Consider the following 12,799-nt stretch of genomic DNA (forward strand, 5'->3'; position numbering starts at 1 on the left):
CTCAGTGGGGGACCTTGCTTCTAATCCAGGTCTGTCCACATGTGTGGAGTTTGCATGTTCTCTCTGGGCCTGTTTTTTTTTTCCGGGTACTCAGATTTCCTCCCACATTCCAAACACATGCATGGTAGACTGAGTGGACACTCTAAATTGCCCCCAGGCACGAGTGTGAATGGTTGTTTGTCTCCTTGTGCCCTGTAAATGGAAGGCTACCAATTCATGTCTCCTGCCTCTGACCCAAAGTCATCTGAACTGAGGCTCCAGCATCCCCTGCAACCCTAGAGAGAATAAAGCAGTTCAGAACATGAGATGACATAATGATTGTACCAGTGTAATCAGGCAAGCAAAGTGTAGCCTTCATTCAGTGCTTCATTTCGTTTGGTCCTTGTGGTAGTTTTGACCTGATTTAGTTCTGATTATGAACAAATTTATTCTAAATCATATTTACTTCTGTTCTGCAACTATAACTATATCATTTAAATCATGGTAATTAGCATTGCTTTGCCTATGGCTATTCATCTTACTATAGTAACACATACCACACAGTTGCCAGTATAGTTCCTCTTATTGATTCACTTAGCTATTTTTTATTTTTATTCTATTTATTTATTTTTACAACGGAATGACCCAAATTACTAGAACTGCCTTGGACAAAACACCAACGTGTCATCTTTTGAACAAAAAAAAAAACAGGTTTTCTCAAAGTTGCAGTGAAAGATAAGCTCCTCTGTCAGCGGTGGATAACAGCAAGAATGATCGCGCTATGCTAACCCCTAGCATGGCGCGTCTCACCCACAATGCACCGCGGGGATCGTCACCTGCAAAAAAAGCCTTTCTGAGCCATGTGGTAGCTGAATATGGAAAATTAGTTGTCAACGGTTAAAATATACATGTACTTTTTTTTCTTTTATGCTGACAATTTCCCTGAAAATGAATTGGGTTGGTGGATCGAGGTGAGGTTACTCAATGTTTTTCTGAGATTAAATTATAATGAATTGAAACTATGCTAGTTTAGCATGCTATGGTAAATGCAAACTTCATTCCAGGCACCGGTTGATGATGAGAAATGATGCAATAAAGCAGCGGGTAAAACAGTACCCTTAACATAATGAAATGTTTGATACATTCTCGTTTAACAGTATTTTAATGACTCTTTCCTGTTAGGAATTCTTTGAAAAAAGGCGAATGCAAAATAAACTAAATATACAAGAAGTTGACACATCTTCCTCGCCTAAAACAATTAATTCATCTCCAAAAACAAGCTCTACTTCAAGTTTGGACCTTGTGTCACATCATGTGGCCAACCAGATCACTAAAAAGAAAGAAGTTAAAGGTACATATTGGAGGCATACTCATAAACAAGACATTTGTTTTTCTGCCTCTGTATGTTGTTTTCTTTTTTTAAAAAATATCTTTACTATGATCTCTTCAGACCGTTTAGCATTAGTCGTGGGGTCCAAAGGCGGGAAGAAGCAGGGTACCAACCCATTGATACTCCCAATGAGCCCTGGCTCTCCATCTCGGTTGAGTCTTGATGAGAGCCAATCGCAGTGCAGGTACAAAAGTTACATGAAAAGCTATCCAACATCACTTAATCTCAACCATTTTAGTCTTCAAGGTGAGATGAGACGGGATATCCCGCCAGGCTCCAAAATTCAGGAAGTAAGTAACAAAGTAAATTTGCTAAAAGGGAAAGTGACCATTTTTTTACATTTAAAGCTGTTTCTGTCTCAAGTCATTAGTTGTAGAGCGGTCCTCGCTAATCCCTGGCACGCCCGACTACACGCCACACTTTGCGGACTCCGTTAGCTTCTTCACGTCTTCGCCCCATTTGTCAGGCCACGCTGGCAAGTATGCAAGTAAACTGTAAATGGAAAAACTGGAAATGACATTGAATTTTTCCCTCTAGGTAGCATTATCCAGCAGGAAGAGCACGCCCAGCTATTTCCAAGGTGGTCCCCTAGACCCTGGGAAGGAACACATTCGGATCAAAACATGGTAGCATAAATGGTAGCATAACGTTATTACTCACTAACAAATATTTTAAGTAACTTCTGTAGTTTCCACCTTTTTCTGAGCCCGGACCAGTGACCAAAGACTTCATGTTGTCTTCTACCCCAGCTATACCTCTAACATCCATTTTTGGACCACTACAGTAAGAACAATTTGACCACTTTAGCGGTTGAAAAAATATGACTGATATTTTTCTTACTACAGTGCAGCGGTGCAAGACCTTAGATCCGAAAACCCTTTTATGAACCATGTGTCCCAATTTGAATCCCCTGTGGACTTCACTCAAAAGCAGAGAGAGAGCAAGCAGCAATGTGACGAGGATATCTTTGAAGAATTCCTCTATGAAGATGACGTTGATGGTAAATTTAGCAATAATTATGTAAATTGGACTAATAACTCTTTGTAACCATTTAGATCAACATCCGGATCTTGAGAAGACAAATACATATCTTGACGATGACGCCTCAAACCAAGCTTTTATCCCACAGTAAGTAACACATACCTGTCAACCTCGGCCAATTGCTCCCCTTTTAAATGATTTCAACCCTAAACCATACAAACAACAGGGCACATATTTACACACACAGGACGCACTTAAAAGTCTGACATTTTTTCTCCAAAGTGGACGGGGTGCCCAATCAGTCGGTGCGCCTTTTGCAAGCACTAAATTCAAGATTCTTTAGATGTTACTGACAGCTCGACTGTCTTGGTACATTGCTTGCTGATGCACTACATATTTATATCGTGAAAAGGCGGAAGTGACTGACGACCATGCAATCATCGATGACGTTTTTGTCTGCTCCCAGTGACCGAGACGATCCGGATTAGAGCCGAAATGGGGAAGACGAGCGGTTTTACAAAAACGTACTTGAAAAAAATTATAATAATTCCCCATACATTCACCCTGAAAAATTGCCATCTTCAGCTTGTTGCTGCAAAATATTTAAAGTTGATAATTTAGCTTGTTGACTCAAAATGTGAAACAATTTATAATAGTTGACATCTTAATGTTTTAATTTTATGAACACTACACAGATTCTATTGTTCACACAAAATAAAAGCATTTTAAGTATTTTTTACCTTGCCTTTTTATACCAAAAATTTACTGAACTAAGCACTTCAAAAACTGTACCACATCAAAATTCCATTTTAGTGTTCCATTATACCCCCAATGTATAAACATTCTGTTTTTTCATGTGTTTGTTTCATTTGTGATTAGAACTGTCCCTGAAGCACAGCCTATTGGTACACAGGTAAGCAGATAGCAATTTAGTAATTCTAAAAGCTTTCACTATAGTAGCACTGTTGTGTCGTGAATAATTTAAATTGAAATTTACGTTTGTAATTCCTTCACAGCTTCCTGATTGCAGTTTCAACTTCAGTAAGTCCACTTCATTCAACCCAGCCATCCATTATGGAAAAACAATCATGTTCCTTCCTCACACACAGCATGCCGACTCAACAATCGAGGGTATTCAGCAACTTCCCCTTTAAGGAGAGGTTACCTGAGTTCAGAGTTCAGTGATGTAAGTTGCCAACTTGTTGTTGCTTTGCCAAAGAATTCACAAACTTTATCTCCTATCTTTCATTAGGATGCAGAATGTGATGATCAGTTGGGATTTGCACAAAGAGCAAAAGTGTGTCAATGCAACAAAGCGGCAAATGAAATGACAGACGCAGAAACTCAAACCCTCTATGGGTCCACTCTTCAGTTACGGCATGTTGCCACTCAGTGCAGGTTGTTGACTGAAACTGCTTTTCCAGGACAGCAAGAAGCCACCAGGGAGCACATTGGCTGCAAAGAAGCTCCTTTAGGGGAAATGGCTACTAAGTGTCAGCAAAACCCTTCAAAGAACAAATCCAACTCTTTTGGCATATTCCAAAAGAGTCATAAGAGTAAACCTAAAATGAGTTTACAGTCCCCATTCCAGATGAGCAAAATCTTCAAAAGTACAGTTGTTAAGAGAACACTACAATATGGAAATTCAGGTAATGTATTTTTAGTGAACGTGAAGTTAATCTCCGGAAATCGCTGTTATTCCACTGAGTGTGTCATTTGGCTTGATAGGCAAGCAACAGATACCTTTAGAGGAGTCTTCAACAAAAGAACCCAGGCAAGACCAAGCCATGAATCCTGTGGAAGTGGAAACCCGTGAAATAGCTGACATTTTGCTCTTGCTGAAACAGCAAAACCAGGGGAAATATTGAGAGGAAGAAGATGGCTTTTTCCTTGCAAGCTCTTGCTCTTCTACTAAAATGTATCTTTTTCACTTCATTGTTGAGTTGCACTCAAGTACCTACTACTTATTCAACTATTTTTTTCTTTTCCCCTACACGCACACATTCATAAGGAGGTCCGAAGCTGATAAAGACGAAATTTAAAAAATGCATAATTAAAAGTGAAAGTCAAATTGTCTATAAATACAAAAAATATATAAATGCATGTGTAAATAATCACAAAAGAAATATATGGATTTAATTAGATATCAATAAATTAAATCACTTTGCTCTATTTTTTTGGCATCAGTGTGAACATGCAGAAGGAAATGTTATTCAACTGAGGGGGCGCCCTAAATGTTTTGAATTATTCACCCATTGTCGAAAGACATGCAAGGCATGACAAGGGCTTCGATCAGACTGCAGGCGTATCTCATTTCCAATTGGATTCCTACTTAAATCCAGTTTTTAAGGCTCACTTCATTCTATTTTGAGCTAGTCTCCAAATCATATCTGGGCCACATTTCAGACCCATCTGACAGACTGCTGCAAAAAGGTGTCATCCAGGTTAGAGTGACATCCCGGAAAGGCAAAACCCAGAAGAGTCAGCAGGGATAGGCTCCAGGACCACCCGCAACTCTAGTTAAGATAAAGCGGTTCAGAAGATGAGATGAGTTCTTTGACCAAAGTGATTTGGGGAGGATGATGGAAATCATTTTATTCATATTTCCACTTAACTACTTTGATAAAAATGAGTGTGGTAGTTTTTAAATTAGATGAACTGCATTAGCTGAAGCGGATTCTTCTTATGGAGCCCACAGTGTTGCTCTGGCTGCCCCAATCTGCAGAGTTGTTGAAGTCTCGTTTCTCTAAAATGTAATGAGGCCCTCTGTAGTTTGGCTCCTGATACACAACCCACCTACAGACACAGGTTAAACAGAGAAGCATTGGAGAAATCAATAATCTATGAACCTTTGCATAATTTTGAAACATATATGCAGTTTTAGTCAGATGTATTTTGATTATTTCCCAAGTTGTGAGGCGTTATTCAAACCTTAACAGCAGTCAGGGGGAATCTTGGATCTCCACACAGCTCAAGAATCATTTGACTGAAACACTTTCTGTTTTCATTTAGTTTATTCAAAGCGAGTCGTGGCTGGTTCGATAATTTTAAGAAAACAAGTAACTGGAAAAAACAAATATACTATTCTGACTCATGGAGAAGTTCTGCCTCGAAAGCTGCGGTGGAATACATTAACCTCTTTGCCTCACTTATTGTACAAAAAGGTTTAAATGTCGTGTAACACGATTAAAACATATTTTTAAGTGTATGTGTATAGTAATCTAAATTAATTTACGTTAAATTTAAAGTTTATGTTATGTTACAAGCGCATCCGTCAAGTCTCTCCTGTCCTTTCTTTCTCTCTTCTGCGCCGTCTGTCTGCACCGGGTAATGTCACATTTTAGTATTGAAGAGCATAACCACAAAAATGGTATTTGTTACTTTGTGAGTAGAGGTGAAATAGAATCAATAAAAAAGTTTTTTCAATGTAATATCCTGTTTTGGGTCGGAACGAATGAATTTGTATTTATTTCATTTCTATGGGAAAAGTTGATGGGAGATATGAGTAAATCGACATTACACATTAATCTCGTATATCAAGATATGACTATGTATGTAGTAGATGTATGTAGCCTCCAGCACCACCGCGACCCTCGTGAGAATAACCCATATAGAAAATGAACAAATAGATGGTCTATTTTACTCGATTCCAATACATACGATCGGAAATGGATCCTGATCACAGTTCCGGAAAATCCCTACTCATTATTTTTCTAAAGTATTTCAGTACTTACACTCTCTGAGATTAAACTTTACGGAAAGTTATCTTTTTAATATGTTAATCCTGATGGAATAATTTAAATGTGTATTTACGCTCCTGACTTTGCATGTACTCCCCGGGCCTGCGTGGGTTTCCTACGGGTACTCCGGTTTCCTCCTACATTCCAAAAAACAAACATGGCATGCTGATTGGACACTCTAAATTGCCCATAGATATGGGTGTTAGTTTTCTGTCTCCTAGTGCCCTGCAATTGGCTGGCGAGTGATTCAGGGAGTGTTCAACGGCTCTGGCCCGGAGTCAGCTGAGATGGGCTTCAGCACCCCCCGTGACCCTAATGAGGATGAAGCAGTTGAGAAAATTAGAGGAAATGGGACTTACGCTCCTCCCAGCACACGAATGGAGGCTATTCTATTGAGGCTGTAACGGCTCATTAAATTGGGAATGTCATCCTGGATCTCCATCTTCTTGCCAGAATAGCCAGCTCGCTCAAACAACTGTGCTTTGGCAGGGTTGTTGTCCTAAACAAAAACATGGTCTAAATGAAATAATTTTGGGCACGCATGCTTTCAAATGAAATAACAGCGTTCTCGAAAATGGGGTTAACACAATAAATGGCGTCTTCCTGTTTGAGTTTTCAGCTAAAACCTACAGCGTGATGGAGATATTTCATCTGTGCCCACCATGAGCCCATGTGAACAGGTGTACCTGCTTGACAGCTCGGACTGAAGAAATGTGATCCGCTTGTGCACACCACTTGTCATAGCAGTTATACTCGCCGCGGTCAGACATGTCCCACAAGTACTGGCGACCTCGGGAGCTTTCCATGTCGTAACCAATCCATCTAGAAAGGTGATGGGAGTCGAAATTGAACCTTAAGTTTCAACGTGTTTTCTCTAAATTAGTGCAAGTCAATGCATTTCTTTACACAAATATTCAAGTGACCTCACTGTTTGCCACTGGCGGCCTATGAATTAGCAATGTTCTCAACTATTTAATAATAATCAGACATAGGCTTTGTCATCTTCTTTGACTCAACAAAATCCTAATTGTCATCATACCCATCTCTGCGTATGACAAAATTGGTAGTGCTTCTCCATAAGGTGCGCTTTCCCGGCAAAAGGCCCAAATAAGTGATAATCTCAGACTTGTTGGCATTCTGCTGTGATGGATGCATTGCATCATCCCTCGAGCGGATCACTTACCGCACACTGTCTCCTTCACTTACCTTCAGTCAGCCAGTAGGAGGCAGATCACCGCGCAACATCTTTCCATGTTACTTCCAAGTTATTACACAGAAGGGATTGTGTCGTGTTACTACAAGTTTAGAGCCCTGATGGGTGTGGGAAAAAACTGTCCTTAAGCCTATTTGTCCATACTTTGTCAGACCTGTAGCGTCTGCCCGAGGGCAGCAGTTGGAACAGGTTATGACCAGGGTGGTATGAGTCCCCGATGACGTTCCTGGCTCTGCTAAGGTAACGAGTGTTAGTCAGCCTCTGCATGGCCTTTTTGTCTGCTGCTGTGCTTCCATCGTACTACACTGTAATGCGGTATGCCAGGATACTCTCCACAGTGGCTCTATTGAAACTTGGTGTCCAAGTTGTTCCTCCTGAGTACCCTGAGAAAATTGAGTCGTTTCTGGGCCTTCTTCACTACTACCGTGGTGTTCGTAGAATAGGAGAGCTTATCTGTGACGTGGACCCTCTGGAATTTAAAGGACTGGACTCTGTCTACACTTGCTCCATTTATGAGGAGTGGGGCCATATCTACGTTGTTTTTGTGAAAGTCCAGGATTCTTTCTTTAGTTTTCGTGGTGTTCAGTGTGAGAAGACAGTTTGTTGACCTCATGTCTGTAGGCCGACTCATCCACTCCTGACACCACAGTGGTGTCATCAGCAAATTTGATTATGGAGTTAGACTGGTGGGTCAGTGTAGAGTCGTATGTGTACAGGGAGTACAGAAGAGGACTCGGTACACATCCTGAGGGGAGCCAGTGCTCAGTGTAATGGAGGAAGAGAGGTGGGGACCAAGTCTAACAGTTTGTGGTCGGTAGGTTAAGAAGTTATTTATCCAGCAGCAGATGGAAGAGGATAGTCCGTTTTTATAGTGTTGAAGGCTGAGCTATAGTCAATGAAAAGCCTCCGTAACTCCCATGGTGCTCCAGGTGGCTCAGTGCTGTGTGTAGAGCTATGGTGATAGCATCCATGCTCTATAAGCAAACTGGTGAAGGTCAACTTAGGGAGGGATTGTATTCCTAATATGGCGGCCGACCAACTTTTCAAAGCACTTCATGATCACAGGCGTTAGTGCAATAGGAATAGTCATTCAGGCTGTCAATGGTTGGCTTTTTAGGGACAGTGATAATGGTGGCAGATTTCAGGCAGGACGGAATGGTGGATTATTGCTGGGAACAATTGAATTTTTTGGTGAAAACTCCAGCCAGCTGGTCAGCACAGGCTTTGAGCACCTTCCCAGGTAATTTGTTGGCGCCAGCAGCCTTCCTGGTGTTCACAGACTGCATTACCAGTCTCACTTCATGTTCCTGAAACTTCTGTGTACTGCTGCAGGGTGGTAGTCGGGGTGTTGAGACTGGGTCTGATTTATCAGTCTCAAAGCGGGCAAAGAAACGGTTCAGTTCCTCAGCTAGTGAGGCATCTGCATTAACAGACATTATTGTCATTGTAATTGGTAATATGTCGTATTCCCTGCCAAAACTTCATTGGGTTATTGGTTTATAAACTCAATATTTTATTTGTTAAACACTCATTTTTCAAAAGATAATTTAAATTGTTTCTTTTTTTAAATAGTGCATCAATTGTCTTTTGGTTCTAAAGCTGTTGGTATCAGCGAAGCAGGGCACCTTGCTTGTAATTGATAATTGGGTCGCCTGTTTATTGTTTGGTAACCCGGCTGTTCGAGTGGTTAAGGCATCAGCCACTCACAATTCTGGGGTCCAGGTTTCAAATCCATGTCAGTCCACATGTGTGGAGTTTGTTCTGCAACGGGCCTGTGTGGGTTTTATCCAGGTACTACGCTTTCCTCCCGCATTCAAAAAACATGCATGGTAGGCTGATTGGACTTACTAAAATGCCACTAGGTATGAGTGTTAGTGTCAATGGTAGTCTGTCTCCTCGTGCCCTGTGATTGGCTGGCCACCAATTGACTCTAGTGAGGATAAAGCGGTTCAAAAAATGAATAAAAGAATGAATGTTTATTGTTGCGACATCTCACTGATGTGCAGCTTGGCCGAATGAGTGGTTAGCGCATTGGCCTCAGTTCTGGGGATTTGAAACCAGGTCAGTACTCCTGTGGGGAGTTTGCATCTTCTGCCCAGGTCTGTGTGGGTTTTATCCAGGTACTCTGGTTTCCTCCCACATTCCAAAAACAATCATGGTAGGGTGGTTGGGCAATCTAAATTGCCCATAGGTATGAGTGTGAGCGGAAATTGTTTGTGTCTACCAGTGACCTGTGATTGGCTAGCCACTGATTCAGGGTGTCCCCTCCCTCTGGCCTAAAGTCAGCTGGGATAGCATAGCGTCCAGCACCCTTCGCAGCCCTTGTAAGGATAAACGGTTCTGAAAATGAATGAATGATTGAACATCTCATTGGTCAAACTGGTAGAGCCATTGTGGAATTAGGGCAAATATAACGACTTTAGTGTAGAGAAAGAGTAGCGTGTGTCCATCATGAATCTACTCAATTAATTAAAAAATATAGATTGGTAAAACTACTCTAAGAAGTACATTTTACAAATTCTAAGTCAAAACAAAGGCAAGAAGGTCAAAAACAAGAATCACTCAGGATCGGGGTCAAAAGTGCACCAGCTCTGGTTAATTCTTAACATAAGTGAGTCTCGTGTCCATGGTCACGCATAATAAATTATTCTTTACACACTGCAACAAAGAAATGGGACAAATTGGCTATGCTGTAATGATATCATTAGCATTGCGTTATGTCTGAGCTGTGTGATGGGTGCCTTTTATAATTACATCCCTTGATATTAGAAGTCGTCAGAATGTCTTTTTTGCCTAAAGATGGCAATGTGCACTTACGCTCCGCTCTCTACTTGTACAGAGTTACATCTCTCTGGGAAGTTTTTGTCACCGAGCCTTGCACAGTCGGAACTCAAGTCCAGGTGCCGGCCAGCAAAGTTACGCTGCTCAAAAAGGGTCACCTGGGAAGGAAAACAAGATAAAATATGGGTCATCAGTTTATTAATACCATACGCATAATAATTTACTTTCACTTCATTAATATTCCAAATTAAAAAAAACAAATAGCAACATCTCTAGTAACAAAGAGGGGAAATTGTCCTTTGACGTATAACTATAGATTCACAGTGACAAGACTCACCCTCCCACTGGACCCATAGAAGGCACGTTGAAGCGCAGACCCCAGCTTGCTGTTGGTAGACATTTTTTTCAGCACATAATATTACAGCTTCAAAACATTCCACTAAAGAAAAAGTTCTGTCACTTTCTAGATGGAACCAACCACTTCTAATCAGACCAGAAGGCATACATGTGTTGCAGACCACAATAACATACCTGGTTTGTTGGACTAATACTGGGACCCTAGTAAAGATGTTCATGTCAGACCGGTGAGGCCACGAAAAAAAGCTCCTTAAATAGAGCAGGTGGGGTTAGGCTGACAACTACCAGAAAGTTCAATGTGGTTCTTTTAACAGAGGTCAGGGCTATTGATATGCTAAAACTGAAACCCAAATTCTCTTCTCTGTCCACATGAACACGTCAGATAATAGAGATGTGCAACAAGGTGACAGTGAGAGAAGCATTCTAACATGTTCATGTGTTAACAGAAAATTGCCATGCTAGCTTGTTTAGTGTTTACAATTCAGCATTTTGTAGAAGGGCCAGTAAACAATACAACTGATGATATTGTCTCTATTCATACCTTGTGTGTAAAGCCTGAGTTCCTGTCCACTGCAGTTGTTGAACTGGCCATGACCCTCTGTATGTACTGTGTAGAGAACCCAAGCAGTGGAAAAAAAACAGTACTACTACTACTACTACCACCACCACCACCACCACCACTACCACCTTCACCTTAGGCCTTCACAATCAGCTCTGCGGGCTCTGCTGCATTAAACAAGCGTTGATAAGACTGTTGCTTTAACCAATCAAATTTCGAGTTGGCAACACCACAATGCATTGTCGCAGGCGTAGGGACACGTCATATGCTCATCTTTGAAGTTTAAGACTTCCCTGCAAGGAAACCCAATACAAAAACAACAAATCCAGCAGAAAATTTCCAGATTTGTTGAACTTTGCTACTGGTTTTGTTGATACAGAAACGTGCTGGATTTCTTAGCAGGACTAACAGTGGCAAAATATGCTTGCTACAAAAACTATGTTACTCACAGCACATTTTCACACTTCATCTACTTTAAATGGAGAATGTCATAATTGTTGAAGTATATTCTCACCAACCTGAAGCCCAATTGAAAAGAAACAGGGGTGTGTATATGACCACACATGCTTGTGTGTGTGTGTGTGTGTGTGTGTGTGTGTGTGTGTGTGTGTGTGTGTGTGTGTGTGTGTAAGTGCGAGTTTGGATGTGTGTTTTGTGATTGTGAGTTAATGAAAGCAGTAAATGTCCTGAATGCTTCAACGTGTTGAGTCACAGTGGTGCCTATCTGACCAGGCCAGCAGAGCTACAGGTCAGACAATTCTATGGGTCTGGGAATGCAAGTAGGCCAACCTTTAAGTTCTCTTTGACTAATGTTGACGGTGTAGAGAGTGAGAGAGAGAGCAAGAGCAAGAGAGAGCGAGAGAGAGCGAGAGAGAGCGAGAGAGAGAGCGAGAGAGAGCGAGAGAGAGAGAGAGAGAGAGAGAGAGAGAGAGAGAGAGAGAGAGAGAGAGAGAGAGAGAGAGAGAGAGAGAGAGATAGCACGGAAGCTATAGCAGTTGGACTCACGAGGCTATTTATCTAAATTTAATTTGTAAATATATTTCACCATTTACAATCTGAAATGTTTAAAATGGACTCCTTGGGGCCTTTTTAAGCCCAAGTTTAGTGTTGTAAATGTAATAACTTTCCACTCAAGATGTGACTGAAGACAAAATTTCAAACCAACATAGACAATGCTGTGGTACTCGCTCCTGAGTTTGTACAATGTGTTTGCACTAGTGCTGTGTCTGTCAATCACAGTATTTTGACTGGACAATGACTGATAGATCGTGTTTCTATTATGGAAGCTTCCCGACAGTTAAGAGTGCAACCTTAAAAAATATATTTTAATCATCTCATCTCTGTTGGTTTATCCGAGGTCAGGTCATGGGGCCAGCAGCTTCAGAAGGGAAGACCAGACTACTCCCTCCCCAGCCACTTCATCCAACTCCCCAACACGTTCCTGGGCCAGCCGGTAGACAATTTCCCCATCGGTGCCGTTGCCTTCTCCCGGTGGAACGTGCCCGGAACACCTCCCAAGGGAGGTGTCAAGGGGGCATCCTGGTCAGATGCCAAAGCCAACTCATCTGGCTCCTCTCGATCCGGAGATTCTGAATCTGAACCGCTTTATCCTCATTAGGGGGGTACTGGAGCCTATCTCATCTGAATCCGGGCCAGGAGCGGGGGGAAGACCATGAATCGGTGGTCAGCTGAACGCAGGCCACAAGGAGACGGACAACCATGCACACTCACACCTATACTTGGGCAATTTAGAGTGGCCAATCAGCCTACCATGCATGCTTTTGGAATGTGGGAGGAAA

General features: G+C 41.6%; 2 protein-coding genes across 5 annotated transcripts; one reads left to right on the forward strand and one right to left on the reverse strand.

Moving 5' to 3' along the window:
- Positions 1-531: 531 nt before the first annotated feature.
- On the forward strand, positions 532-4,522 carry LOC144194819 (uncharacterized). 3 transcript variants are annotated; one of them, XM_077714141.1, is made up of 12 exons: positions 536-950; positions 1,044-1,083; positions 1,162-1,330; positions 1,907-1,995; positions 2,058-2,152; positions 2,215-2,369; positions 2,425-2,497; positions 3,230-3,263; positions 3,367-3,391; positions 3,460-3,536; positions 3,603-3,999; positions 4,079-4,522. In XM_077714141.1, the coding sequence occupies exons 1-12, from the start codon at positions 907-909 to the stop codon at positions 4,216-4,218; spliced, it is 1,338 nt and encodes a 445-aa protein (XP_077570267.1). In that variant the 5' UTR covers positions 536-906; the 3' UTR covers positions 4,219-4,522. The 3 variants fall into 3 exon arrangements, with proteins under 3 accessions (XP_077570268.1, XP_077570267.1, XP_077570269.1); XM_077714142.1 differs by lacking the exon at positions 1,044-1,083 and having other exon boundaries at positions 532-950; XM_077714143.1 differs by lacking the exons at positions 536-950; positions 1,044-1,083; positions 1,162-1,330 and having other exon boundaries at positions 1,988-1,995; positions 2,076-2,152.
- Positions 4,523-4,916: 394 nt separating this feature from the next.
- LOC144194820 (gamma-crystallin C-like) lies at positions 4,917-10,695 on the reverse strand. 2 transcript variants are annotated; one of them, XM_077714145.1, is made up of 6 exons: positions 10,616-10,695; positions 10,422-10,470; positions 10,121-10,242; positions 6,777-6,912; positions 6,450-6,589; positions 4,917-5,146 (listed from the first exon to the last, which is right to left on the reverse strand). In XM_077714145.1, the coding sequence occupies exons 1-6, from the start codon at positions 10,657-10,659 to the stop codon at positions 5,014-5,016; spliced, it is 624 nt and encodes a 207-aa protein (XP_077570271.1). In that variant the 5' UTR covers positions 10,660-10,695; the 3' UTR covers positions 4,917-5,013. The 2 variants fall into 2 exon arrangements, with proteins under 2 accessions (XP_077570271.1, XP_077570272.1); XM_077714146.1 differs by having other exon boundaries at positions 10,422-10,523; positions 10,616-10,676.
- Between the last annotated feature and the right edge of the window lie 2,104 nt (positions 10,696-12,799).

The sequence above is a fragment of the Stigmatopora nigra genome, chromosome 3 (genome assembly GCF_051989575.1).
Source record: "Stigmatopora nigra isolate UIUO_SnigA chromosome 3, RoL_Snig_1.1, whole genome shotgun sequence".
In the NCBI taxonomy this organism is placed as follows: domain Eukaryota; kingdom Metazoa; phylum Chordata; class Actinopteri; order Syngnathiformes; family Syngnathidae; genus Stigmatopora; species Stigmatopora nigra.